This window comes from Acanthochromis polyacanthus, chromosome 1, assembly GCF_021347895.1.
Source record: "Acanthochromis polyacanthus isolate Apoly-LR-REF ecotype Palm Island chromosome 1, KAUST_Apoly_ChrSc, whole genome shotgun sequence".
Taxonomy (NCBI): Eukaryota; Metazoa; Chordata; class Actinopteri; family Pomacentridae; genus Acanthochromis; species Acanthochromis polyacanthus.
Window position 1 is genome coordinate 50,093,173 of NC_067113.1, and position 27,570 is coordinate 50,120,742.

The 27,570-nt window shown below is 39.5% G+C and overlaps 2 protein-coding genes across 5 annotated transcripts in view; one reads left to right on the forward strand and one right to left on the reverse strand.

Annotated features, from left to right (window-relative positions):
* The window catches only part of zgc:113263 (uncharacterized protein LOC503753 homolog), a 33,868-nt gene extending 16,525 nt beyond the window's left edge, over positions 1-17,343 (forward strand). For all 4 annotated transcript variants that reach the window (XM_051948880.1, XM_051948888.1, XM_051948897.1 and 1 more), the window contains 18 exons: positions 630-1,095; positions 3,009-3,076; positions 3,165-3,411; positions 3,742-3,941; positions 4,554-4,776; positions 4,867-5,015; positions 6,340-6,431; positions 6,659-6,816; positions 6,898-7,043; positions 9,131-9,383; positions 9,472-9,587; positions 9,667-9,898; positions 9,982-10,124; positions 10,198-10,447; positions 11,507-11,637; positions 12,075-12,318; positions 13,025-13,131; positions 16,554-17,343. In XM_051948880.1, the coding sequence (XP_051804840.1) occupies positions 630-1,095; positions 3,009-3,076; positions 3,165-3,411; positions 3,742-3,941; positions 4,554-4,776; positions 4,867-5,015; positions 6,340-6,431; positions 6,659-6,816; positions 6,898-7,043; positions 9,131-9,383; positions 9,472-9,587; positions 9,667-9,898; positions 9,982-10,124; positions 10,198-10,447; positions 11,507-11,637; positions 12,075-12,318; positions 13,025-13,131; positions 16,554-16,561 (3,233 nt within the window). In that variant the 3' untranslated portion in view covers positions 16,562-17,343. The remainder of the gene's footprint in view (positions 1-629; positions 1,096-3,008; positions 3,077-3,164; positions 3,412-3,741; positions 3,942-4,553; positions 4,777-4,866; positions 5,016-6,339; positions 6,432-6,658; positions 6,817-6,897; positions 7,044-9,130; positions 9,384-9,471; positions 9,588-9,666; positions 9,899-9,981; positions 10,125-10,197; positions 10,448-11,506; positions 11,638-12,074; positions 12,319-13,024; positions 13,132-16,553) is intronic.
* A 3,169-nt stretch (positions 17,344-20,512) lies between these two features.
* Positions 20,513-25,984, reverse strand: LOC110962737 (uncharacterized). Its single transcript, XM_051948943.1, has 11 exons — positions 25,840-25,984; positions 25,631-25,756; positions 24,710-24,793; positions 24,392-24,511; positions 24,224-24,295; positions 23,365-23,478; positions 23,112-23,201; positions 22,882-22,923; positions 22,404-22,475; positions 22,166-22,237; positions 20,513-22,067 (listed from the first exon to the last, which is right to left on the reverse strand). The coding sequence occupies exons 2-11, from the start codon at positions 25,730-25,732 to the stop codon at positions 21,588-21,590; spliced, it is 1,248 nt and encodes a 415-aa protein (XP_051804903.1). The 5' UTR covers positions 25,733-25,756; positions 25,840-25,984; the 3' UTR covers positions 20,513-21,587.
* Between the last annotated feature and the right edge of the window lie 1,586 nt (positions 25,985-27,570).

A 27,570-nucleotide genomic window follows, 5' to 3' on the forward strand; every position in this document is an offset into this window, starting at 1 on the left:
CAAGAGCTGAGATGCTCTGACCCAGTTGTCTTGTCATGCTTACTCAAAGCCTTGCGCTTGAATATTTTTCCTGCTTCGAACACTTTAACTTTGACCACAAAATGTTCACTTCCTGCATAATGTATCCAACCCACTATCAGGTAGCATGATGAAGATATAATCAGTGTTACTCACTTCACCTGTCAGTGGCTATGATGTGATGCCTGATCAGTGTAATTCAACAGTCATTTAGATGAAGTGGATCTGTAAAGCAGAAGAAAAGCTGAAGTGTATTTGAGGGGAAAAGTCCAGTAATGCAATAATGACCTGATTACATCTTTGTTTCTGCAGCTTTTGTGCAATAATGTACCTTTATTTAATACCCTTATTATGAATCTAATTATTCATTGTAATCAGTCACTCCCCAACCTGCCAGTCTGCAACAAAGGACTGTGTGTTTTGTGATGTTTTTTGCTATGTAAGAAATCCAATAAAGCATTACATTTTAAATGTTGTAAAGAAAATACGGATGCACATTGATACTTGTTTTTATAATTCAGAAGTCAGAGTTTGGCAGTTGTTTGTTTCTCTGTGATTTATGTTTAAAACCAAGCAACAACTTAATTAACCACATTCACTGTCGATTGTAGATCCGAGCTTATTACCGATGGACGACTGCATCCTCTCCTCACTGTCGCTGCCTCCCGGGTCCAAACCTCCCATCAACTCCTGCTCACCTGCTCTCAAAGACTCTTCTCCTCCAGCACATGAAGGACCTTTCAGTCCTCCCATCGACTCGAGCGGCCTGGAGAGGTCGAGCAGGAGGAGCTCCGACACCAGCAGACAGAGAATAAGGGAGACGAGGGAGTCCGGCAGCTGGCAGCAGCAGGTCAGAGGCAGAAACACTTCTCAGGAGAGGAAAGTACAAAACTCGATTAGTACGCGGCCATGTGATGAAACCATAGACCTCACTACATCCAACGAGATAGCAGACACGGATTCAGAAGCCAGTGAGAGCAACCAAAGCTTGAGGGCAGCACAAGTTCTGAGGAAGCGGAAGCGAAGCGGAGGTGTGGAAGTTCCTGCAAAGCAGCCGGTGGAGGCTTCAGCTTTCTTGTAAGATCACCATTTGTTTTTCAGTTATTACACAAAGACCATGACAATGTGGTGTTTGTTGGTTAGGAATCACCTTTAGGTTCATTTTTATTTACTTTTTGTTAGCTTTTTGTGTTTATATGTAACACTCAAAGCTTTATCCATATTTTTAGCTTTGCTAGAGATGGTAATTTTGGTCTATTGGTCCATCCACTCCTTTGATACAGAATGAAATGTCTTCACAACTGTCAGGTAGACTACCGTTCAAAAGTTTGGAGTCACTTAGAAATGTCCTTGTTTTTGAAAGAATTTTTTTTTAATGACTCAGAAATCCGTTCTGGACACTATTAATGTGGTAAATGACTATTCTAGGTGGAAACGGCTCATTTTCAATAGAATATCTCCATAGAGGTACAGAGGAACATTTCCAGCAACCATCACTCCTGTGTTCTAATGTTACATTGTGTTTGCGAATGGTGTTGAAAGGTCAATTCTTTTCCTGCAAATCTCAGTAATGCCCAGAGAATATGTGCTAATGAATTTGAGACTTCCCTGACCCTTCCTCTTGCACCACCAACAGTTTAAATTGATCAGTCATGTAGTGAAATGCCTCAAAATCATTCAATAACTAAATCAAATTAGTCTAAAATAGTGTACAGACACTTAAGTTTTGACTCTGGCTTCACTGTGATGATGGCATCTGTGATTTTGAGGGAATTAAATAACATGTTTCACATTTATGAGGTCGTATTTTTATTTATGGAGTCTACTAGCCTAAATTGACATGCTTTATTGTTTTTAAGAAACCCTCACTATCACTAGATCTTCTCACCATCTGTCTGGAACGCTCTGTTTATCTCCTGTGTCTTCAAGGCCTCTCTGCTGTAAAATGTTCTGATTGGTTAGCTGACTGGCTAAATAGTCAAATTGTTCATAGTGACTCAAAAATTGTCGTTATAGACAATTTTAGCAGAATTTCAAACTATTTCTGGAGAGTTTTCTATTTGAAAACAGTCACTAGGAGCTAACATTTACAGATTTTTTTTCTTCACCTTCCTGCCAAAGATGAGCCTTCTGCAATAAACATTTCCTGTCAAAAAAACATCAATTATTAGAGTTTTCTTCTGAACTGCAGGCAGTGTTTCCATGACACTGAGAGGAAAATTAAAACAAACTGGATCAACTGAAAGCATTACGTTCTTAAATAGTCTGTCTGTCTGACTTGCATTGAAGGTCTTATAGTTCTATTTTGTTCCCTGAATTCACTCAAATTGTCTGTAAGGAGTCAAAACAAAAGCAAGGCAAAGTACACACACAACTCTGTGTCTCTGAGTATAAGGATGTAGCACTAACAAAAGCGACTTTCCTGAGGAAATGATGCAAACTCCCAGGAAGGTGCTCACCATCTAAGGCCGTGTAAAACTAGCAGCTGGGCAGACTGTACAGATGTGTTACATGGTGATGTAAATGGGTAGAGGAAGAGAAGCTTGGGCTTGAAACGAGGCATTTCAGACAGGTGAAGAGCCGTGTTTTCATTGGGAGAAGAAAGGTTTGTAAGCTTGTAGACCTTTTCCATGCTCAAAGAAGCTCACATGAACACATGAAAGCAAAAGGAAATCACCAAAAAGTAAAACATGGGCTCTTTAACTGTTCTTTCAGCACCGCTTTCGAATACAAATTTTAATTTCTGCTAAGTTTCTATCTCTGTGGCTCTAAATCAGTGAAACATTCATTCTTTCAGTGCCTCTTCGTCCCTCCAATAGCATACTGTCTCTGAAATATATCCATGTGAAGTCCATTTCAAACCGCTATACAAACACTACAGACCCAAATAACTTAGCTGATATTTACAAACCACAAAACGATTAGATTATTTGATTAGAAAATGATTTCTGCACAGACATGATATCAACTTTACTTTTTGACTTTTCCAGGGATTCCTCAGTGGATGATGAGAATTCAGGTGAATCTCCGCTAATCTCGATATGGGGAGAATATACAGGTTTGTGCTGATTATATTTGGCTCAGCTGATATTTAGTTTCTGTGTTTGTCAGCACAGCTTTAAGTGACTCTTCATTTGTAATTTCAGACTCTCAGGAAGGTTCTTTTCCGATCGTAACGGACACAAAAGTTCCGTGGTCGGACGAGGAGACGCTTCATCTGCTGGACATCTGGGGGAGGGACTCTGTGCAGCGAGCTCTGAAGGGCTGCCTGAAGAACCGTCACATATTCACTCAAATCGCACAAAAGATGGCGGAGAGGGGCTACATGAGGACAGTGGAGCAGTGCCAGACCAGGATCAAACGGCTGAAGAAGGGCTTCCGCCAGAACAGCAAGTGAGCATTACATGTTTCTGGAGCTGTCTGATGATGTCAGCTGCCAGATCATTCTCAAACACAAGCTGCTATTTGCAAAACAAGAGAGAAAATGTCAGCATAGCTCAGACAAATAGTCTACTCCACAGCGTCGAGAAAAAGTTGACGAATTTCAATTACAACATGAAATATAATAGCAATCATTTCATTTATATAGAGAAATTGGCAGATTTAGAGGATCACCTGCTAATTGGCTTCCGAAGGTTTCGTCTTTTTTTGATGGTATAACAGTGACAGAAAGCAGAATTCTGACTGAGCTTCCACAATGTGCTCTTCCTGATCCACCACCAGAGGGAACTCCAAGGTGGAGCGGAAGTTTTACGCCCAGCTGGAGCAGGTGCTCGGCTCTCGGGCTGCGTCGGCTGTTCCTGAGGTCACCTACGACGTCGAGGAAGTCGTTGATGAAGACGAATCCCAAGACGCCGATGAGGACTTGCAGTTTATCGGTCAAACGGGCCAGTTGGAAATCAGTACAAGGCCAACAGCAAATGGTACATTTTTTGTGACGTTATCATGATTTTTGAAATCTATACTGGGGGATTTTATCCTGTTTTTTATGATAAAAAATAATAACTGAATTTACATACATTCCAATACTTTATGCTGCTGAGAATGAAAGTTTTGCTAACAGGGTTGTTGTGGGACACACGTTCCATGCATAATAATAATTATTTCAAATACTATGTTGAATAAAAATAATGTTCCAACTATTACGAGACATCAATGAAAACATGATGACCAAAAAAAGGAAGTTGAGGTTTCATTTCAACTGATTTATTTGAGATTTAATTTGGTCATCAGGGAGGTGGAGCAAGAGAAAAATGTCGTTTTAGGGGAAACTCCAGACTTATTTGGTGTTTTAAAAAACATTTTCCAACATTCTTTCTCCTAGTGTTTTTAGATTTGGTCTCAGGACAAGTAAATTTACACAACTGTATGTTTTATTGTTGTGTGCATGGATTATTTGAAATTTGATGGATAAAATGTGTTGACTCTTAAAAATAAACAGACATTAGTCTTAATACAGTGTTATGTTAAAATGACAGATTTGAGTACAATTATTTTTTGTAGCTAAACAAAGTGATTCATGTTTTTATTTTAAGGAACTAGAAGCGTTCCGTGGACAGATTTGGAGTCTTTGACCCTGATCAACACGTGGGGTGAAGACAAGATCCGGCGGGAGCTCAGAGGGATTTACAGAACCGGAGACCTCTTCGCCATCATTTCCAGCAAGCTAACCACCCAGGGCTTCTCCAGAACACCGGAGCAGTGTCAGGCCAGACTGAAACGGCTGAAAAACAGCTTCAGACATTGCTACCAAAACAAGTATGTGTAAGTTCAGTAGAGAGAATAGAAGGAAGATGCTATTTATTATTTAATTTATATGTGTGTTCTTGTCTTGTGATTATATTGTAGCCTGAAAGGACAAGATCGAGTAGAGTGCAAGTTTTACAACGAGCTGGGAAGATTTTTGGTGAAAGACTTTCCTTCAGTGCCGCAGCTGAGTGAAATACAAGCAGAACAAGAGGACAGTGACTTTCCTGCCTACAGTCATGAGGACATTGGTAAACTCACATATCTTCTATTAATTTTAGGGAGATGTGGGAGCAGAGTTAAGGTAAAGTTACCAATTTTAAGTTTCCGCTGCAGGTGAGATTCTGAGGAGGTGCTCTAAATAGTAAAAACTTAATAGTAGCTAGGAAAATATAGAGAAGCCCCAGGTGCCAGAAAAAGCTTCACATTGTAAAATACAGACTCTTTAGTAATTGTACTTCAAGATTTTATCCTCTGGGAGGTGCCAGAGACATGTAAGAATTCGGAAATGCAAAATGCTGTCAAAATACCGAGTACCTTTTATCACTGTGTTCAATTTTGAAATCAGCTGTTTTCTTCTTTTCAGGCTCTTTGTGTTTATGAGCTGTTTTGTTCATTTATGGTGCAGTTTTTCCACAATGTGGACAGTAGTGTTTACAGCACGATGATTAAGATAGGTTTGGACAAATTTTAGCTCATCAAACGTAGTTTCAGACCGCTGCACTCATAAAAGTCATAATTTATATTGATTCTCTGAAGCTTTATTGTCATGCACAGTTCATTTAAATTGAACTTCACTGTCCTGAAACTCGCCAGTGGATTTGAAAGGCACGTTATCTTTCTGAATATTCACCAAAGTTACAACATTTATCAGAGCCAGAAACTGCAAAAACAACCAGCCAGCCTCAAACTGAAGCAAATCTAACATCTTGTGTTTTGTTTTTTGTCAAAATCGCTTCATTCTACATGTCTCTTTTATAAAACCTGCCAAAAATGTATATAATATAAAGCAACTGTAAAGCTATTATTGACTCAGATGCCACAAACGATCACATGACCAAAATTAAAGGGGCTTTTCAGCTGAAATACAGGCTGTATAAATATAGGATAAAAACAAATTAAAAATGCAAGTAGTAAAATATCTATAATATGTAGAGTGATCATATTTTTTCCAGAATTGGTAACACCTGCAGACAACTTGAAAATGCTTCTACATATGAATTACATTAGATTCCCCTTGTATTCAAACATTCAACTTTAGTTTCGTTGTAATTGGTAACATTGTAATTTTGGTGTACTGCACAGAAGGCATTTGGAGTTCTCTCTACTTCTAGTCATGGTTGCGTCTTCCATAGATGTGCAGGACTTTACACTGTAGTGAAAAATAAGCAAACAGTGAGTAAAAATGTGAGCAAAAAGTTCAGAAACTGTTAAGACTTATTCCCATGGCTGGAAGAGCAGCCTGGCTAATGTAGAACATCAACACCAGACAAATAATACATAGTGGCAGAATGAGCTCAATCAATGAGTTTTTATTTATTGGGATTTTTATTTTCCCTTGTTGTTTGTCTTCAGATTCTGCTGTGGGAGTTCAGGAGGACAGGAAGAAAGTTCCCTGGTCGGACAAAGAGACGATCATCCTTCTGGAGAGCTGGGGAGACCCACAGGTAGATGTCACCCATCCTGCCTGATAACGAGTAATAATGAAGCCCTTAACTTTCCTGATAATCTGATTGTGCTGCCATTCCATTCTACTTCATTGTTTAGTTTGTCAGTTGTTGGTTATACAGATCTGAACCCAGGGTTACTTTACCTGCTGTTCTTGTTTTGATGTGATTTAAAACTAGTGTCATGACAGTTTTTACTATCTTCACTATGAATTCCACTTATTTAGGTCCAGCAGTGCCTCAGACGCTACCCTCACAACGGTCACATTTTCACGGACATATCAGACAAGCTCAGCGCTAACGGCTACACCCGCAGCGCAGAGCAGTGCCACACCAGGATCAAACGGCTGAAAGCGAGCTACCGACACTGTCAGGACAACATGTGGTAAAAACGGCACATGATCTTTTTAAATTCTGCACAGCGGGAAACACTTCTGGTTAATCCTCCTCTCTGTACTCCCTGCAGCGCATCTGGGACTGATAGAGTCGACTTTAAATTCTACGATCTGCTGGAACAAATCCTGGATAAGCAACCGTCAACTTCGTCAGCGGTGGTTACAGATTCTATTGAAATATCAGAAGACTCCAATGATGAATCAGGGACTGAAAGAGGTAAAGTATTCCCCAATACCAAGATTACATTACACATTCTACTAATTGTAGCTATGTTAATACACACTACCGTTCAAAAGTTTGGAGTCACCCAGACAATTTCATGTTTTCCATGAAAACTCACACTTTTATTCATGTGCTAACATAACCGCATAAGGGTTTTCTAACCATCAATGAGCCTTTCAACACCATTAGCTAACACAATGTAGCATTAGAACACAGGAGTGATGGTTGCTGGAAATGTTCCTCTGTACCCCTATGGAGATATTCCATTAAAAATCAGCTATTTCCAGCTAGAATAGTCATTTACCACATTAACAATGTCTAGACTGGATTTCTGATTCATTTAATGCCATCTTCATTAGAAAAATAAGGCCATTTCTAAGTGACCCCAAACTTTTGAACAGTAGTGTAGCTGTACACTGTTTTATTCGAATGTAAATACAAATGAACAAGAAAGTCCTGAAGAAATATATGAGACATACGTAACAAAATGTGTGCACACTAACTTACTGATTAGCTGGATTTTAGTTTTGTGTTCACATTCACCTAAAGCTGCTTTACTGTCTCTACAAACCTACTGAATTTTCAGGTGTCATATGTAATAGTATTGCATTTCTGCATCATTATTAGTTATAAAATTAATAAGATTAAATGGAGGTGACCTCAATGTAATGAATTTTATGGGTTAAAAAAATAATATATTGATTACTATTATTACTAGAAAAGCACTCAGTGCAGTAATTGACGGGACTCAGAAACACACCCACAATTTAATCAATTGTTCCTTGTAGCGCAGCGGTGGATTTGTAGTAGGATCTCAATCGTGATCATCAGCACTCAGCTGATGTAGTGTTCACTTGTTGTCATGGTTACAGTGACACCATGTCGCTATCTCATAATAATACAGAAATCTTTAACAAATCCGTGGATCCAGACTATAAGCTGCATCGCTGCCAAAATCTAATCACTTGGTGCTTGTGTCATTTCTGACCTTCCCTGAAAATTTTATTCAAATCTATCACTGTTTTTGAGTAATGTTGCAGACAGACAGACAGACAGACGAACCAACACTGATCATCACATAACTCCGCCATGTTCCTTGGCAGAGTAATAATGAGTTTGTATGAAGGTCATCAGGTTCCAAACTTGAGTTTTTTTTTTGTTTTTTTTTGAGTATTTAAAAAAAAGAGTTGCTCTATATGTGTAATATTAATACAATAAAACAAAAAGATCAAAATCCCCTAAGTGTATCACTGTAGTTTAATTTTGTTTTTTTATTTGCTGCTGTCACATTTTTACTCCCTGTGGGCTCATTTTTCACTCCAACATAAAGTCCAGCACCTCTATGGAAACAGCACAACCATGACTAGAAGTAGAGAGAACTCACAAATAACAAAAAATATGACAGTTATAAAGCCAGAAATCATTAAAAACTGAATTGAAAAAATTCTAGAATGAAGATGAGTGACTTTTTCCACCAGGTGTCCACCAGGTTACCAATACTATTTTATTACTTGCCTGTAGTTCAGCTGAAAGGTCTCAGAATTTTTGTCCCACTTCTGTTGGCCGCGGGTTAGTCTCTATTGTCTTCTCAGTTGCACCGAGAAGTGTTGAATTTTTGTATTTTGCAGAATCTCATTAATGCATTTGGTTTATTTTTAAATGAGGAAAGTGATCTAGATTAAATGTCACAATTTTAAAATTTTGATTATTAGTTTGAACACTGTCGTAAAGTTGTGGTTTTAGAAAAAAAAGGTAACATTCCTTTCAAATTCACTGCATTCTGCAGAATTTTATATTTAAAACAGAGAGTGCTTTGGATGTTTTTGGACTGTAGATCAATGCCAAGAAGTTCCATTAGTAGCAACTGAGACGGTTGTTAGTTTATCTTCAACATGTAGACCTACTTTGAAAGGTCCTAATAGCTCACAAGCTCTAAAATAATCAAGTGAAAGAAGAAACAGTCAGTTCTGTTTTTTTCCTGTTATTGGACATAAAAAATCTGACTTCTTGGCTGAAGTAAATATCAGCTGATAGTCGGTTCATACCTCTGCTGACATGAAGCGCTGTGTCTCTGATGTAAGATGGAGAAACCAACGTGTCACCAGAAAAAACAGCATCGAGCTCATGGCTGGACGAGGAGACTCTGGCGCTTATCGATATCTGGGGGGATGAAGACGTTCAGAAGGCTCTGCGGGGTTTCGTCCACAACGGGCACGTTTATGCCGACATTTCTGAGAGGATGCACGACCTGGGCTTCTCGAAAACCTCCGAGCAGTGCCGCTGGAAAGTCAAGTCACTGAGGGTCAACTTTCGACAGAGCTACGACCGGAAGAAGTGAGATCAGACTTTCTGTCCATTTGTCTGTTTCTCTGTCTTTATAATCGAGGATAAACATAATGCTGCACGTTTTTGCTCTTTCTAGATGCGGAAGAAAAGTTGATTACAAGTTCTACAACCAGCTGGAGCAAATACTGGGACAGGAAGCAGTTTCTATCGATGAGTATGATGAAAAAGACGAACAGACGGAGCAGGATGCTGGTACATCTGTTTTCACACATCTATAGAAGAAGTTACATGAAACATGCAGTCGTAGGTTTGATCAGCTGTCTTCCTGTAGGTGGAGATGGTGTAAACACAGCGTGGACAGAGCAGGAGACAGTCGCTCTCATTGAGATTTGGGCGGCGGATGACGTGCAGCACAGCCTGAAAACCTGCGTCCGCAACGGGCACATATTTGCCGACATATCGGAGAAACTGGCCTCCATGGGCTTCCTGAGGACGGCCGAGCAGTGCCACATCCGCATTAAAAGGCTGAAGAAGACTTACAGACGCTACCGCAACAGCAGGAGGCAAATAAAACGAACTAAAGATTGACTAATAACGTGATTTGAGCTTGTTGTTTTCCTGCTGAGTTTAAATTTATGTTTTCCAGAACTGGAGGGCGGCCTGCCGTGTTTCGATATTTCCATTTCCTTGCCCCGGTGCTCGGTGATGAATCTGCGCTTGTTCCCGATGTGAACACGACTGCAGCTGACACCACCTCACAGCCGCTTGTGGACAATGATCCTGTCATATGTAAGTGCAATCCATTTGTCCAGATATATCAACAGTTAATGCCCAGTAATAAAACCGGTGTTCCTCCTTTCAGACGAGCAGCCCTCCACCAGCCACCACTTGGTCGACCTGAGCAGAAAGATGCCGTGGTTGGACCAGGAGACCAGAACCCTGCTGGAGATCTGGGGTGAGGACAGCGTCCAGCTCACCCTGAGAGGCTGCCTGAAGAACCGACACGTGTTTGAGTATGTCTCAGAGAAGATGAGCGACCGAGGATTCATCAGGACCTCAGAGCAGTGCTACACTCGCATCAAGCGCCTTAAACATGGCTTCCTCCATGAGAAGTTAGTGATGACACGATATGATATATACTCTACCAGTCAAAAGCTTTGGGGTCATCCAGACAATTTCATGTTCTACATGCAAACTCACACTTTATTCATGTGCTAGCATAATTGCACAAGGGTTTTCTAGTCATCAATAACCGTTTCAACACCATTAGCTAACACAATGTAGCATTAGAACACAGGAGTGATGGTTGCTGGAAATGTTCCTCTGTACCCCTATGGAGATATTCCATTAAAAATCAGCTGCTTCCAGCTAGAAAAATCATTTACAGCACTAAAAATGTCTAGACTGTATTTCTGATTCACTTCATGTTATCTTCATTAAAAAAAAACGCTTTTCTTTGAAAAACAAGGACATTTCTAAGTGACCCCAAACTTCTGAATGGTAAGTATACAGACATATTCATACACATCTACACACCCAAACACAGCATAATAAATATATTCAATAAATAAAATTCAGTGCTGCAAGTATTCAAAAGACAAATATCAGATGGAGGGAATGATTTGGAGTATTGGTTAGTTTTGCATGATGGCAGCAAAGAGAATCCACCTTTCTCACATTCTGGAGGAGGCAGAATATTTTCTTTCTTTGATATTTGTTGGTTCCAAAAAGAACTCTGGTCCCGTTGCTTCACTTGCTGCACTCCAGAAAGTTTCTTCTGGGTCGTACAGGTAACATATGCTCCTTATGTATAATGTGTAACAGCATCACGAGGTATTTTTGTCTGCTTTAATGTCAAACAAATTTACTCTTTTATTACTGTAAATATTTCTGTCAATGATTGAAGGCCTTCAGTAGTAAAATTAGAGGTTCATTAGTATTGCTCAGCTTTTCCTTTGCAACATTTTCAGTTTGTTCATTCTAAAACAATCCGTCTTTACTATTTGCTTTGATAAGTTCACGTTTTCAGTGATTTTTATTTGGTTGACAGTCAGTAAAGGTCCACATGAGGAATGAGTTTGAAGTTGCCGCAGTAATTTCAATCGAAAATGTACAAATTAAAATGTGAGGTGTTTAGTTTTAACTGCAGGTTTATGTTCCTTACATTTCAGGGAGGATTTTAAATACTTCAGTGAGATGGAGACGATATTCAGGAAGGAGCTGAAAGTGGATGATTCTGTTGCAGAGACGTCGATCATAGAGGAGCCAGAGGAGTGTGTACCTGAACCGAGTCCAAAGAGAGGTAAAACTGGATGGAAAGGAAGCTTTACAACAGCTAGGAAGTGTTTTTTTTTAAATATATAAATGAAATACAAGTTCATCATGGGATGCTGCAGGAATAATGGATAAAGCTCAGTTTATAATAAATATATCTGCATTTATGAGACAGGATTGACACTTTTTTGGATCTTTTAGCTCATTTTGTTCTTGTTAGCTAATTTACAGAAATACATTAATTATCTGTTCTAAACGCCTTCAGAAGAAAAGTGATGGAACATAAAAATAAAATCTGACTAAAAGCAGCACACATAAGAAAATATTTACTATTATCTTAAAAAAATATATAGTTAAGTATATAGTTAAGATCTATAAGGATGTGTACTATAGTGTGGAGCTCTTTCTCCTTTCATTCCTTTGTGTGGTTTGTTTTATAAATCGGTCTCCTGTTTGTCTCCTCAGGTAGCCAGTGGACATCTGAGAGCTCCAAGCTGCCCTGGGGCGACGGGGAGACCGAGGCCCTCCTGGACATTTGGGGGAGCGAGGAGATCCAGGAGAACCTGAAGGGCTGCACCAAGAACAAACACATCTTCATCCAGATCTCTGAGGTCATGGCCAGCCAGGGCTACAAGCGAACCCCCGAACAGTGTCAGTCCAGGATAAAGAGGCTGAGGGCCAATTTCAAACAGTTTCTGGAAGGCAGAAAGTAAGCCGTTCAGTTTTATCCTCAACCCTTGTTTAACCCGCTGAATCCCAAGCAGTTGCTGGACGTTTTTTGCTCTTGTCACACTTTTACTCACTGTGGGTTCATTTTTCACTGGAATATAAAGTCCTGCTCCTCTGTGGAAACAACAAAATTATGATTGCAATTAAAAAATACTTTAATCTGTGCTGTATGACAGTTACAATGACAGAAATCATTCAGAACAACGGCTGGGACTTGAACGCGTTCATTTTGATTTATTAATTACAGAAAAAATAACGCGTTAAAGCAATAGCACTTCACAGTTGCACTGAGAAGCGCATCATTTTTTGACAGAATCCAGTTTAAGCAAATGCTTTATTTTTGGCAAATTTTTAAATGAGACTTGTAGAATCAAGTGGTATAAAATAGCACAGTTTTAGGCTTAGATCTGCTGAAGTTTCTTTGCAGAACGGGTTGTAAAAAGATGAGTAGTTCATGGTCTGTTGATTCTTCCTGTTTTCACCTTTTATGTTTTGTCTTGTTTTGTTTGTTTGCTTTTGCTTTCTTGAATGGTGTCATTTTGGCTTTTTTTAAAACTTGCTTATGAAATTTCAAACCACAGTCAGGTTTTGTAGTTCAGAGGGTTTAACATTATAATGTTTAAATTGAGCTGTTTGATAATTTTCTTCCTTCTAACGAGTTTTAAAACTCCGTGTTGTGTTTTCAGAGGAGAGAAACAGGAGTGCAAGTATTTTGACCAGTTGGTGCAGATATTCGGTACAAAGTACGTCATGAACTCTGACCCTCTGGCTGATGATGCAGCTGAAGTCATAGGTAAGACTGACGTTGAACATGTTGGTGGTTTTCTTTTATGTCAGACGGTAAAATTGTGGAACCTCCAAGATAAAGTTGAACATGAGCTGTGTGGGCTACCAGTGTTTCCCCTAGGATTGGTGCCTTGGGGGGGGGGTTGTTTTCGCGTCGGTCGTTGTCGCCATCGTACAAAAATTCGAAATAAGGAATTTGAGTCATAATATGTTTTAATTACCTACCTACATTTATGTAATGTATGTATTTTTATTAATTACTTGCTTATGCCTCGAGCTAACAACACGATATCAGGCCGATTTTGGCTAGGTTTTTTGTCGGAGCTTGTCTGCTCTTGTCTCACCCGACACTAAACTAAAATTGGCCTGATATCACATAGTGTGCTCTAAGCATTAATTACTTACCAATATCAGTTTTGTACAGCCAGGGGGAATATTTCCCCTCTGACAACCAAGCTGGGTCAAAGCCAGGCGTAAACTAACTGTGACGTCACCCGTTGGTTTCAATGCCGAGAAAATGAAGCCCGGATTTTGCTACTTCCTGGTCGCCGTTTTGGATTTTTTGGAGCCAGTGACGTAAAAAGCGTCATCAAACAGGCTGGACTGGAGAGCAACTAGGGGCAGGATTGGCTGAGGACTCTCTTATCCCGCCCACGTTTTACCGCAGAGGCTTCTGTTGCTGTCAATCAAGTATAGCCACGCCCCCTGGCTCCGCCAACTTTAACGATTTATTTAAATTCAGTATTGATTTATTTTAAGATCGGCCACCTGATCTCTCATTTTGACCATGAAAACTATCGGGAAAAAAATCCTGAGCTGTAGAAAATCAGTCTATCAAATTTTATTTTTTCCAAAAATGAATTGGGGTCTATGGAGAAAAAGCTTTTTGGAGCCAACCCCAGCAGACGGCGTGATATTGCAAGTTTTTGACACTTCCGAGTTGGCTTCAATTCTGGAGCCAGATGCTATGTCCACTATATATACAGTCTATGGTCAAAGCCCGACATGTGGTGGTGAGATGATGACTTTTGCTGCGGGGCAGGTGGGGGGGCTTGCCGTGCAGAACTTTGGCTGCTGTCACTTGGCCCGGGAGAGGCAGAGCTGCTCTGGGTGCTACTGCTTGAAGAGCCAGAGGGGCGGCTGGTGTTGCCATTATCACCTGTGACTGTGAGCGTTTAAAAAACGCTGAGATTTTGCTTTGTTTTTCATGTGCCATTTTCCGACAGTCGCTGGCGGGAGTCTGTTCACATGTGTGCTCATGCTTGTGTGTGTGTACACGTGTGCGCGCACGCCGATATTAAAATATATAATTTTCACCATTTTGTACCACTTATTGAGCGTGTGAATCATTTTTAGCCCATTTTTACGTTACGGTGTTGAAAGGCTTCATCTAATTATTTTATAATCATAATAATAATACTTTATTTATTTTAGGCCCAATATTACGACAGACGTCGTCTCAAAGGACCAATTTTGCATCCTAAGAAGTCATGCTGTTAAAAAGAGCGTATTCATTTTTTTTCTCTATGAAGTTTCATCGCGGGTCCCACTTCCCTTCGTTCTTTTTTCATTTTTAACACTCCTACACGATTGAGAACAACAACACATGGCCCCGCTATACGGTCGTAATTACCTCATGGCGCGCGTCACTGTCATCAGAGATGGTTTTTCTTCTGCTTCTTTATTTTATGGCTGAAATAACTATATTTTGGCCGTAGTTTGTTGTAGAAAGTAAAACACGAGACGCGCCACTGCAAACTAGTGTTTGTGTGTGTGGTGACTGTGGAGTGGGGGGCAGTGTGACTGTTTACAAGACGGAGGGAGGGGGGAGTAGACACAGTGGAGTGCTGCAGCGAGTGCTGTAAGGACAGCATGTGGAGCGGCCTTTATGCAGGAAAACTAAAGTTTGCGTGTAAAAACGTAACAATTATTTTCATTTAACTTGACCTTCTGGGGGGGCGGGGGGTGCCGTTGGGGGGGCGGGGCGCCCCCCTAATATAATGGTAGGGGAAACACTGGCTACGTTTAGCATCTATGATCTGAAGGAACATGTCGATAATACGCACCCAGATGAGCATTAGTTAAATCTCTCGTTGCATTGGCTTTGCTCTCTTATTGATATAATGTGCAAAATTATATAATTAAATGGTTCAAACACATTTTTGCTGCAGCTGAGGCCAGGGATGTTACATTTTCAGGCCTCGGATCCTCATCAACGTGATCATTTTTTGTAACATGATGAGGGAATTTCGTCAAATTAGTCAGAAACGTCCACATGTTTTGGCCACAACTCAAGCATTCGTGAGCTAAATATGACAAAGTTTCACACAAATGTCTAATAGGATAAAGTAAGGAGGATGTGGCTTCACTGTGGCTTCATAATGTTCTGCAGAAACACTCTTTGGCGTCCACATTTCACATTAGGTCAGATTTGCAGAAATCACAGCAACATAGAATATGTCCATTTAATATAGATGTACCTGCAAACAAAATGACCTCACGTTGAGCACATGTGTATGTCATGAATGTGTATGTTACGTACAGATACAGAACTGTGTGACCTAAATATGTAGCAGGCGGGGGGAATTGATGGGACTCTGAAACACCCCCACAATTTAATCAGTTGTTCATGTATGATTTCTGATGAATAAATCCTAATAAGTCCACAGCAATTCATTTGTAGTAGGATCGCAATCATGTGATCGTCAGCAGGCAGCTGATGTAGTGTTCACTTGTTGTCATGGTTACAGCGACGCAGTGCCGAAATGATACAGAAATCTTTAACAAGTTCGGGAATCTCGACTATAAGCAGCATCACTGCTCAAATCTAATCGGTTGGTCCTTTCTGACCTTCCCTGACAATTTCATCCAAATCCATTCGTCTGTTTTTTTTATTAATGTTGTTGACAGGCAGACAGACGGACAAACCAACGTATTTACTCTGCCATGTTCCTTGGCAGAGTAAATATATTGCTGTAAGTTACAGGGAAGAGTAATCTGTTATCTCTGCCCCTTTTCCTTGTTAGCCTGTTTAGGTAACTGACTTTTTTGCATTAATTGTGCATTGTAACTCATAAATGTGGCATAGATATTGATTCTCACTTCAGCACTATTGGAGCAACAACTTTTTGGAAATATGCTTATGAACTTTCTTGCAGATCTTTACATAAGCTCAGTAACACGAGGCTGTTTCTGGTCTTTATACTGAGCAAAATGTGTTTTATTTACTCGTGGATCTATCTGCCTGCTTAATACACACACGAGTAGTGTCAATCTTTTCATCTAATTCTCTGGAAGCAAGCAAATAGAAATTTTTACCAAAACTCTCTTCACCGTTCCTTTAACATGCTACTTGCAGGATATGTTTTTTATGCTGAACAAACTGTGAACTGTGGATTTACGTGTCTAAAATGTCTCTTTCTGACCCAGAGTCTTGAAATCTTCGCAGCTGATGGAAAAAGAGGAACGTGCAGATAGAAAGAGGAACGACATGAATGCAGAAACTGCTATTTACCGTTCTGCTTTTTGGTTGTTTACATGACAGAAGAGTCTCTGGAGACTTGAGTGAAGTAACATTTCCGTCTGTAAATACTTTTACATTCTTCAGACACAAAGACCTACTTCAGGATGAAATGTTGAAATGTAGGAGTGTGTGTGTGTGTGTGTGTGTGCGTGGGTGTGTGTGCGTGCGTGTGTCTGCGTGTGCGTGCCTCAACTTCAGTGTCTTGTTTTATTATTATTATTATTATTAACAGAGCCATGATACTGAAACCAGGATTCTCAGGGTTCGAGGGACAAAAATGAATCCTGGTCCTGGTTGAAGTTACACAAAATGCTGTGCTCCTCCAAAAATCACATGTTTTTTCTAGTATTTATTTATTTTGTACTTACAGCGAGGGAATACAAGCACACACAAGAAGAAACACTTTCAAGGCCTCTATCGCTGCCTTGCTTTTCAGTCCCAAATTATGTCTCACTTGTTCAATTTTATGTCTCTGTACTTGTTTTTAAAGCTGTGTGGTGAAATTCTTTAAGTTAATTCTCATTCTGTACTTAATATAAGTTAATGTTGCCATGAATTGTATTTATTTAAATTATTTCCATACGTATTCCAAAGTTTTGCGGTTTCCTTTAACTGTGACAGACCTTTACTGAAGCATATTTGTGCCACAAACATGTACAAGATTTTTCATATCCATTAAAAGAAACTTGAAATATGTGACTTTATGTGGTTCATTGTGTGAAAAAGTCTCCAACTGTATATACCGGGCTTTGTAAAAGTTCTGTTACACTTGTTGAGACATTCACGAAAATGAACACAAAGATTTTTTGGTGCAATAAGATAAAAGTTTTGGGTGGCCACATTTCTGATTAATATCATTAACACATATATTGAAATATTTGGAAAATAAAGCATTATCTTATTGCACCAAAAAAAATCTGTGTTCATTTTCGTGAATGTCTCATCAAGTGTAACAGAACTTTTGCAAAGCCCGGTATATATACATGCATAAGTGTTTACTGCAAAACACATTCAGTGCCTGATTAGACCTGGAACTTGTTTGCCAAATATTTCAGTTAGTCTGACTTACTTGCAGGTTCTCAGTTCCATGAATGAAATTCAACATAGGTAAACCTCAGTTACCTGATAACCTACAAGTTTTCTGTTTTTGCTCTATACCACCCTCCCCCACCCCCCCCCACCCACCCCCAAAAAAAAAAAAAAAAGTTGCGCACTCTAATATCCTCCTTTAGCTGTGAGAACGACACTCATTCACTGTGGCATCATTTTGACGAGCTTCTACAATGTCACAGCATTTATTTCTGTGCACAGATGCATTCATTTTCTACCAAGATCTTATGATGATGATTGAAGAGTCGGACCACTGCACAAAGTCTTCGCCACAACATCCCAAAGATTCTCAGTGGGGCTGAGGTCTGGACTCTGTTGAGGCCAATCCATGTGTGAAAATGACGTCTCATGCTCTTTGATCCACTCATTGCTCCACCAAGAAACGGCGGAGTTATGTGACGATCGGCATGCATTAGTCTGTGAATCTGTCTGTGTGAAACATTACTCAAAAACGGAGCAACAGATTTCGATGAAATTTTCAGGGAAGGTCAGAAATGACACAAGGACCAAGTGATTAGATTTTGGCAGTGATGCGGCTCATGATCTGGATCCACGGATTTGTTAAAAATTTCCCATTGCCAGACACGTTTATCCTCTCGTGACCCTTAATGTCTGCAGAACTTCATTTTACTTCTGCCTCCAGATGATGACATTAACTGCAGTCAGCCAGAGCTCTGCTCTGCAGAAATGAAATTAGCTGAAGTGGAATTATGGGAAGTCATGAGTGGTAGCTGGATAATGACTTGTAAACACAACAGCGTTTCCCATCACAGTGTCATACATAATTTATGCTGTTTGCATAGAGTTAATAAAACATTCTGTCTGAGCCAGGAAGCTTCTTTAACATTTATGGTCCAACACAAACAACAGAGTTTCAGTGGAGCTGCTGAACTCTGATCCTCTTCTGTGATCCAAACTGAAATATCTTAGCAACCACTGCATGGACAATGCATTCATGGCCCTACAGATAACATTTCAGGAAACAGAGCTACAACACAAGCATTTACATTCAATAATAAAAAGAAAACATAGGGAGTATACATTCTGAGAGTAAAGAGTCTGTGTCTTTTATGGCTGTGCTTTGTGACAGAGGGAGGGAGGTGCTGGTGTCTTGTTTTTCTCCACAAACACTTCAGATTTGATGTGTTCTTCTTCCATACTGGTCCCCATCAATCTGGTATCCGAGACTGAGTCCAGATTGTCACTCTGGTGATGCTGCATTTCTTTTATGTTCTGATTTAAACTGTTCAATCCATTCCTGGATACCAAGTTCTGTGAGTTAGTGTCACGATCCTCCTGCTCTGGTGCTCTGGCTCAATCAGCCAAATGATGAACAGCTGTGTGGAGAGCGCAGCTAGCTTGAATAGATAATCACTGCAGTATATAAGCCGGCCTTTTTACACAGTTCACTGCCGGCTCATTGTTCCATGCTCCATGTTCACCTGCCAAGACCACGACGCACTCTGCCAAATCCTGCACTTCGTTTCCTGTATTTCGTCTACTGGACACTATTTCACTTTTGGACTGTTACCTACCCTCGCCACGTCTCTCCCTTGACTCAGCCAGTTTTGTCGCCCGTCAGACTCAGGACTAATGCTCTGGACCTCTCGTGAGTCTTCTTCCCCAGTATTTTAGTTTAGTTTTGGTTGTTAGTTTTTCTCGGCCTTCAGGTCCGCCCTTGGTTCAGTTTAGTTGTGTTCTCTTCCCCTTGTTTTCCTCTGTCATAATTATTAAGAGCTTTTTCTGTTTATTTACTTTTGTTGATATTAAATCATTAATAATTTCACTCACCTGTCTGTGCCTGCTACTTGGATTCAAACCTCTGACTTGTGACCGAATGAGCCAGCTACCCAAGAACCCAGCAGGCACACCAGACTTGTTTCCTGTTCTCCCCGATTCATATAATGTCAACTCAGACCAGAACTCCCTGTTTTGGGGAACCCGGCTGGCAATTAAGTTGCCATCCCGGAGGCGACGTGGCTCCCAAAGGAAGGGTTCCCGGCCAGAATCTCCAGGGAGGTCCCCAAGTGCCTCCTTGGAGATATTTTTTTTTCTTGTGACAGTTAGGTTGGGTGATCAGAAGGTCAGAATGCCAATCCTCTTCTGCAGAGGTGTGGTTTTCCTCACAGTTGACACTTTATGACCCTTATCAGATTCTAGTGGAGGTAGGAGGCTTCCTGTGGTGTTCCAGAGAGCCATTAGAGGTCCTTTAGTGGTAAACATCCGATCTGCAGATGTTCCGTTTGGAGGTGAATTTTGAGTTAGCTGTCTTCTAAAATGATGTCTTTTCAAAATTATAGTTTTAGGTAAGAGTCTTTTTATCACTGGAAAGCTCTGCTCCTCAAAAGATTATTGACCATTTTTCAGTTATTCTTTCCAGTCTTATATGTGGGGAAAAAAACACTATTTTATTTATTTATTTGCAGTTTATAATAAATGCAGGAGGATAATAATGATGATTGTGTAATTTTACTACCAAACATTGTAAAAGAGCTTTGCATTAAAAAGTAAATTTTTGATGTCGACATTATTCAGAGTTTTGGACTGTTTTTATTGTGGTTAGCACGTAAATTCCTTTTTTTTTTTTATTGTTAAATGACTGATTATTATCTATAATTTAATCTCTACAGCACTAAAAAAAAGTTAAAATTGTTTTTAAAAGCTTTTTATTTATTTTTGTTTTACAGAGATTTTATGTTTTTGAGAATTGATTTTATATTTTTTAGAAAAAAATGTAGAGACTCTGGCTCATAAGTAGGTGTCAGAATAATTGTTTCACTTTTGACAAACATATTTTATTCACCAACTGATCAAACACGGGCACAAATATAAGGCACTAGTTACGTTCAGTTACTACATGGGTCCTTCCATGTCAAATCAAGCAAAACTTAAAAAGAAAACCTCAGAATCAGCTTATCTTTTACACACAGTAACTATAGTATATTTTATGAAGCCATGCGCAATTTGACCTTCATGCTATGAATGTTTTCCACGTTATCGGCCCTTGAGATACATAGAAGCGGGTCAGAATTTCCAACTTTATAATTCACTTTATATATTTTTTTCCTACATAAAGAAGATAGAAGCATGAAATTTTCAGAGTGGAAAAATCACATTTCAGCTCTGTTAAAAACCACAACCAAATCAATTTTACACCGACCTGAGCACAAATTTTTCTGCAGCGAATTTTGAGCATCACGGTCACAGGATATATCAGTTCAACAGCAGTTTAATGCGTAAGCGCTGGCACCAGCGGTGTGCTGTCTGTTTTCTGATAATTCACTGCAGAAAATGTATTTAAAAAGTGAATTTTATGTAAGCTTTCAATAACATCAACTGGAACAGAGAAGAACCTTTGTAAAGCGGAATCAGCTTTCAGATAATCAGTTTCTAATATCAAGTAGAACAGGCACTGATAGTGGTAATAAGGCCTTTTCTAAGACACAGTTCTTTAGATTTTATATTTTAATGTAAAAAGCAATATGAAAACACATTCAACTTTATATAGCACAAAATCACAACATGTAGCGTAGTAAGATACAGACCTTATGAATTATAAACGGAACAGAAAATCTTTTGGACTCCCTGAGTAACGGTGGGAAGGAATGAAAAATCCCAGGAATGGGGATGGGAGAAAAATTCTCACTGAGCCAGGCTCAGGGAAGGCGGCCGTCTGCCTCTGGGGTGAGAGTGTGGATGAGGGGGGTGGGGATGGCAGAATAGGAATGGGTGAGGCGGCTTCAGATCAGAGACTCGTAGCTTGAGATCCAGAGACGCCCACAGAAAGAACAGGCGACATTGTTGCACCGACACACACTGGAGGTACAACACTAGCATGCTGTATTTCTGTTCACTCTGTCTTTTGGCCAAACGATATCTTTAGCGTCAAATATCCTGTGTCCCTCTTCCCACCAACAAAATCTGGTGGGTTTGTCACCATCGACTAGCACGGCGTTACTGGGCAGCAGTGGTGAATCGTCATCTATCAGCACTGTGTAGAACTGCCTGATTGCTTTAGGAGGTGGATAAATACACATACAAGGTGAATTTTCCACCTGGTGTTGGACTGGAGGAGGGTCCAGCTCTTCCTGCAGCCTCGTCAGCAGAGACACAGGAATCATCTTCAATGGATTGTCATCCAAACCCTCCAAGATAACTCCGTCCTCCCAGACGCTTTCTTTGGCTTCCATGTCTTCCTTCTCTGTTTGGTTGTTATTGTTCTTTCTGATGAACACCACCGGAACCATTTTCTCTCCTCCACAGATTCTGTTTTTCAAGACGCTCAGCTTATAGCTTACCTCGCAAAATAGCTGAAAACACAAGGAAAACATGTTGTTTAGATCAGATCTTTATATTTGACGACTAATCTTATGTTGGTCAGATTTTACTGTCATGCCGTTGCACTTACACAACAACCAACAAAACTCCCGACGACTAAGCCCAGGGCAAAGATGGCAATTGGAGCAGCGATGATGGTTAGCTGGAGAAGCAGAAAACAGTGTTTGTAGAAAACCTGATGTAAAATCATTAGATTAAACACAATGGCCATTCAGTGGACAATTCGACCCAAGAAAAAAAGAAAGAACGGAGCCTTTAAAGAATACTCAAACAAATGATCTGTTTAATTGCAACGTAACACTTCTTACCCAAACTGTTGTGATGATCCAAACAGCAGAGCTGCGTTTTTCTACAAGAGATGTGATTGTAGGGAAACAAGCCTACACACACACACGCACGCACGCACGCACGCACGCACGCACGCACGCACGCACGCACACACACACACACACACTTTGTTAACAATTGTTTTCATTTGTTTATCAGTACATTATACAGATAATACAACAACAATCTTAGAAATACTCAAAAAATACTCGAAGGTTGGGTTGCACTAAGGAAAATTTATTTTGCATTGGTTCTATTCAGAGTTCATTGAGTTGATCTTTTCCCTTAACATGACATTTCTTGATTGCTTGATTATTTTGCTCCTTCTCTCATGAAAAATTTAAAAGTGTAAATTCAAAGTTAATACTGGTTAAGTTGGAGATCAAAGTTACGGTGCAACAGAATTCAATTTGATGTCAGTTTAAAGAAATGTTTAAACTGAATCTTTAAGATTTTTACCTTCTCATAAATATTTCTCCTTGGAAGCAAAGTAGTTCTGACCTAAAACACAAAGGTGACCATTATGCATCCATTGAAAATACTGTAAAACAGACAATTTGATGTCTTATGAGATACACAGTACATTCATTTCTATGCTGAGGATGCTCTATACCTCTATCACCTTAAATACATTTTGCAATACATTTGGCTGTGCAGTTATTTTTTGGTTTGAAAGGTGAAAGACCCACCCAGTTGTTGTCCTGCTCTTCGTCATCAAAGCAGGAGTCTGGAAAGGAAGTATTCCAGTCTTGGATGCCTTGAAGTCCACAACACTTGAACTGTAGTGAGCACAAATCAGAAGTGATTTAGAGGCATTCACAAATGCTTTCTGTATGTTTAGATCTAAAATAGAAACAAACACACAACAGTTGGCAGCATGAAACCTTACAATGTTTCCTAAAAGTACGTTTTTACTGAAATCCTCAATGTCAGTTTGCTTACCTGAGTCTGCCAGCAGTTCATCTCAGTGAGTATGCCTCCATTTATCTGTGGGTTTTTTATTGTCTCTGTGAAAGGCAGCAGTGCCAAGTATTTCTTCTGAAATGTTTGTATCTCCTAGAGGCAAACAGAAAGACAAACAAGGCCATTATTATATGTAACCCAAGAGATGATAGGTAATGTTTTCCAACCACATTTCATGGTCCTGCTCAGAAGAGGCTCTGTGTTGTCATCAGATGACCATATATATGGACTATATCTAAAAATTGACCTGCAACTACCATTTAGAGCTTCAAGTTCAGAATCTGGATGATGTTGGCCTTTGGAAGCCAGAAGTGATAAACGAGCCACTTCTCGTTTATCAAACATTTAGACATTCACACCAACATGCAGTGAGGAACTGGACATAGTCAAAACTAAGTTTAAGTTTGGTTGGTGCAACAGACAAAAGTTCCTTGTAAAGGTTGATTTTAGCAGAGGCTGACTTAGCAGTTACTGTGAGGCTCAGTAAAAACCAGTTGGTGCAACCAGCTCCCAGACGCTACATCTACCTTTTATCGTCTCTGCACTTGACAAGACTTCAGCTTCATATTTAAATGTCAGATACAAGACTGGTATCAGTGTCCCTGTCGAGACAATAAATACATTTCCCCAAAAGTCAGTTTAAAGTCACTAACATGATATCAGCTGAGATATCTGCATGACAACAATGTAAACTCCATCCACAGAACAAGACCTTAAAATGTGGTTGAAAGCTCAAGAATAAAAGCCTCTGTATTTAGCAAACTTTCTATTTTTTTTATTACTTCCACACTTTCATTAAAACCTAGTGAATATAGAAATGAAGATGAGATTAGCCCACCTGACTCTCTTTGTCCACGAGATTGATTAATGTCCAAACCATAGCCACAAAGATAAAAAACAAAGCCGCATACTGTGGAGAGACAACAAGAGAGGGGAGCAACGGTTTACACTTGATATTCTTTCCTGTGTGCATGCAAATCATTATTACATACAGATATCCACTTACCATTAGCATACAGCAGCTGTTTCTTTTCCAAATTCCCAACATTAGCAACGTACAGAACACCAGATTACACCCCGACCACACATAAATCAGCTGGGCCTCGTTTTCCAACCTGGACTCAAACTACAAGACCAAACCTCACAATCATATGTCATCAGATCCATTCATTTATTGCTGTTTTATTCCGTAAATTAGAGAATAGTCATCCATAGTAATTACTTTTGTTATTATCATTCAATATGCACAACATTTTACGACATTTTTGTATTGTTTGTACTTATTGTTGTTGGTCTGATGGTGGAAAACCTTGTGTAGTTTTACCTCAGTGTCGAGGCCACACCCAAGGCTCTGGCTGTTCCAGAGCTGTCTCGATGCTGCCCAAAAAATCACCCCAACACACCAGATCTGCAGGGCAATAGTTTAAACAATGAGGAACCATGCTTTACAGAATCTGGGTCCTTTCTGCCATAATCTCGTTCAGACTGTAAAGTGGTTTTAGATCGAGACATGCTCTAATGCTGTACCTATGCAAAAAAAAAAAAAAAAAAAAAGCATTTTCAGAGATAGAATTAAAGTTTTCACAAACCAGATGCTGCACTTTAAAGATTCCTTAGCCTCTCTCAAACAAGCAAGTCCAGATTTCACTAGTCTATATAAGGTGGTTTTAGATTTATTCCTGGTCTAATATGGTCCCGATTAAAAAAAAAAAAAAAAGTAACAAAAAAAAAACAGGAAAATGTTCCTATTTTAAATTAAAGAGAATAAAAGTTTCATGCATCAGAAACTCAGATATAATCTACTTCTGATTTTACACATCAAAGTGAAGTAGTTTTAGCTCTATTTCTGGTCTAATGTGATCCTGATGCAAAAAAATAGCACTAAGCCATCCCTTGTTTTGCATATTCATAACTATACCAAAGACTGTGAGGTGGGTTTCTGGTGGTATTAAGAGTTACCTCATCATCAAAAAACTGAACTTTTCTCTTGACTTTTTAATAAGAAAATAACCTCTGCATTGCTAAAGTTGACCTTACTATCTCCAACAACAATGGGTGCACAGAAATTACTTTGCTGATGAATGAAAAAGAAAAAGTTAACCATAACCAATGCAACAAACAAACAGAGAAACAAACTGTCAGCTGCTCGGGCTTTGTTTGCTTCTATTTATTTTGCAAGATCACATGAAACGTGGAATGAACAGACCTGTTGATAAAACTAATGCTGTTATCTATGTGTCCTTACCGCATATAGAAGCACCATCGATGTTGCACACCACAGTTCTGCTTTGGGCGTCTTGAAGAAGCCTTTCTTCTTCTTGCTGCCATTTTCTGCCTCTTCACACATGTTGTCACAGTTTTATTTCTCCAGCTGCTTCGGGAGAACAACAAACAGCCGCAGAATGAGGCAGGACTGGTGTCTGGTGGGGATCAAAGAAAAAATGAGGAAATAACCTTTGCCTTGACTGCATCCATCTCTTCTAGTGTTTTTCCCGGTATCTGGTCCCTCCCTTTGAGTATGTGAGCTCAGGCGTATGGAGGGAGAAGAGCTGAAGAGGAGGAACTCTGATTTTACTGCTATCGGAAGCAGCACAGTTGAATTAGCTGCCAGATGTTTCCAGAGGTCTGTGGTGCCTCCTGCTGGTCTACAGTTTGTATTTGACCAACAGGAAGAGAAGAAGTATTCAGATCCAGTAATTCAGTGAAGAACCAATGCAGAGAAGAGCTGTAGGAATAATCTTACTTAAATAAAAGGCGATTTTAAAAGTATTCATGCAAAAATAATGGTTTGATCCCTCTTGCTGATATATTATTATATACACTACCAGTCCAAAGATGAGAAGAATGAGAAGAACTTTATTGTCATTGCACACTTTCATATAAAATGAAATTTAATTTGAGCTGCCCTGCCAATGGCAGCTCCGGCTGCTGCACCCAGAGCGCGCCGCCGGAGTGCAGCAGCCTGTGTATGTTTTCTTTTCCCTACTTTTTTTTTTCAAGTTTAAAAAGATCCCTTTTATCACAATGCAAGCTCAGAGGTCTTTTCCACACACGCGCACACAGATTGGGGTCACCCACACAATTTTAGGTTTTTCAGGAAAACTCACACTTTTTTTCATGTGCTAACATAACAGCACAACGGTTTTCTAGTCATCAGTTAGCCTTTCAACACCATTAGCTAACACAATGTATCATTAGAACACAGGAGTGATGGTTGCTGGAAATGTTCCTCGGTACCTCTATGTAGATATTCCATTAAAAATCAGCCGTTTCCAGATAGAATAGTCATTTATCACATTAACAATGTCTAGACTGTATTTCTGATTAATTTAATGTTATCTTCATTGAAAAAAAATATTTTCTTTCAAAAATAAGGACATTTCTAAGTGACCCCAAACTTTTGAACGGTAGTGTATGTATATGTTTTGTTTTTTGGTTATTACAGGAGCAGTTTTACATAACAGTTTGACAGATTTATTTGTCAAGTGTAATGCTACTTTTCATTTAGCTAATATTCAATGAAATAAGCTTTGCAAAAAACACATTCAGTAACGCATTTAATTCTCTTATTTACAGATTTATTCACTAAACTTTTAGCAACATTTGACTGACAGCTTCCTCATGTTGCCCACTTGGTGGCAGCAGCGGACAATAAAAACAACCTCACAGTTATGAATATTGACTTCTAACAGCATTTTTAAGCCATGCTGGTCATTTTTTCCGTGCTGATTTTGAAAATAGACGCATTGATTGATTAGTCAAATGTCATGTTAGATTTTCATACTCAATGTGAACTATTTGTTTAACATGTTTAAAAGTTGTGCCTTTGGACTGTGACAGTCAGTATGCATGCAGGGATACTATGCAGCTCTGTCACCACCAGAAACCAGCTCCGTGTAAAACGCTTAGAGTGTATTTAAATATACTTGTTCACACACACACACGCATGTTTGTTTTTCTATACCGGTGGGGACTTACCATTGACTCCCATTCATATCTAACTCCTAACCCTTACCCTAACCCTAACCTTAACCATCACCAAATCAATGCCTAACCCTAAACAAACGTTTTTGCACTTTTACATTTTTTATTAACAACAATATGGCCAAGAAAACGGTGTTGCCACCCGTGGGGACCTCATTTTAGGTCCCCACCGTAAGACAAGTCCCCACCTTTATAGCAAAT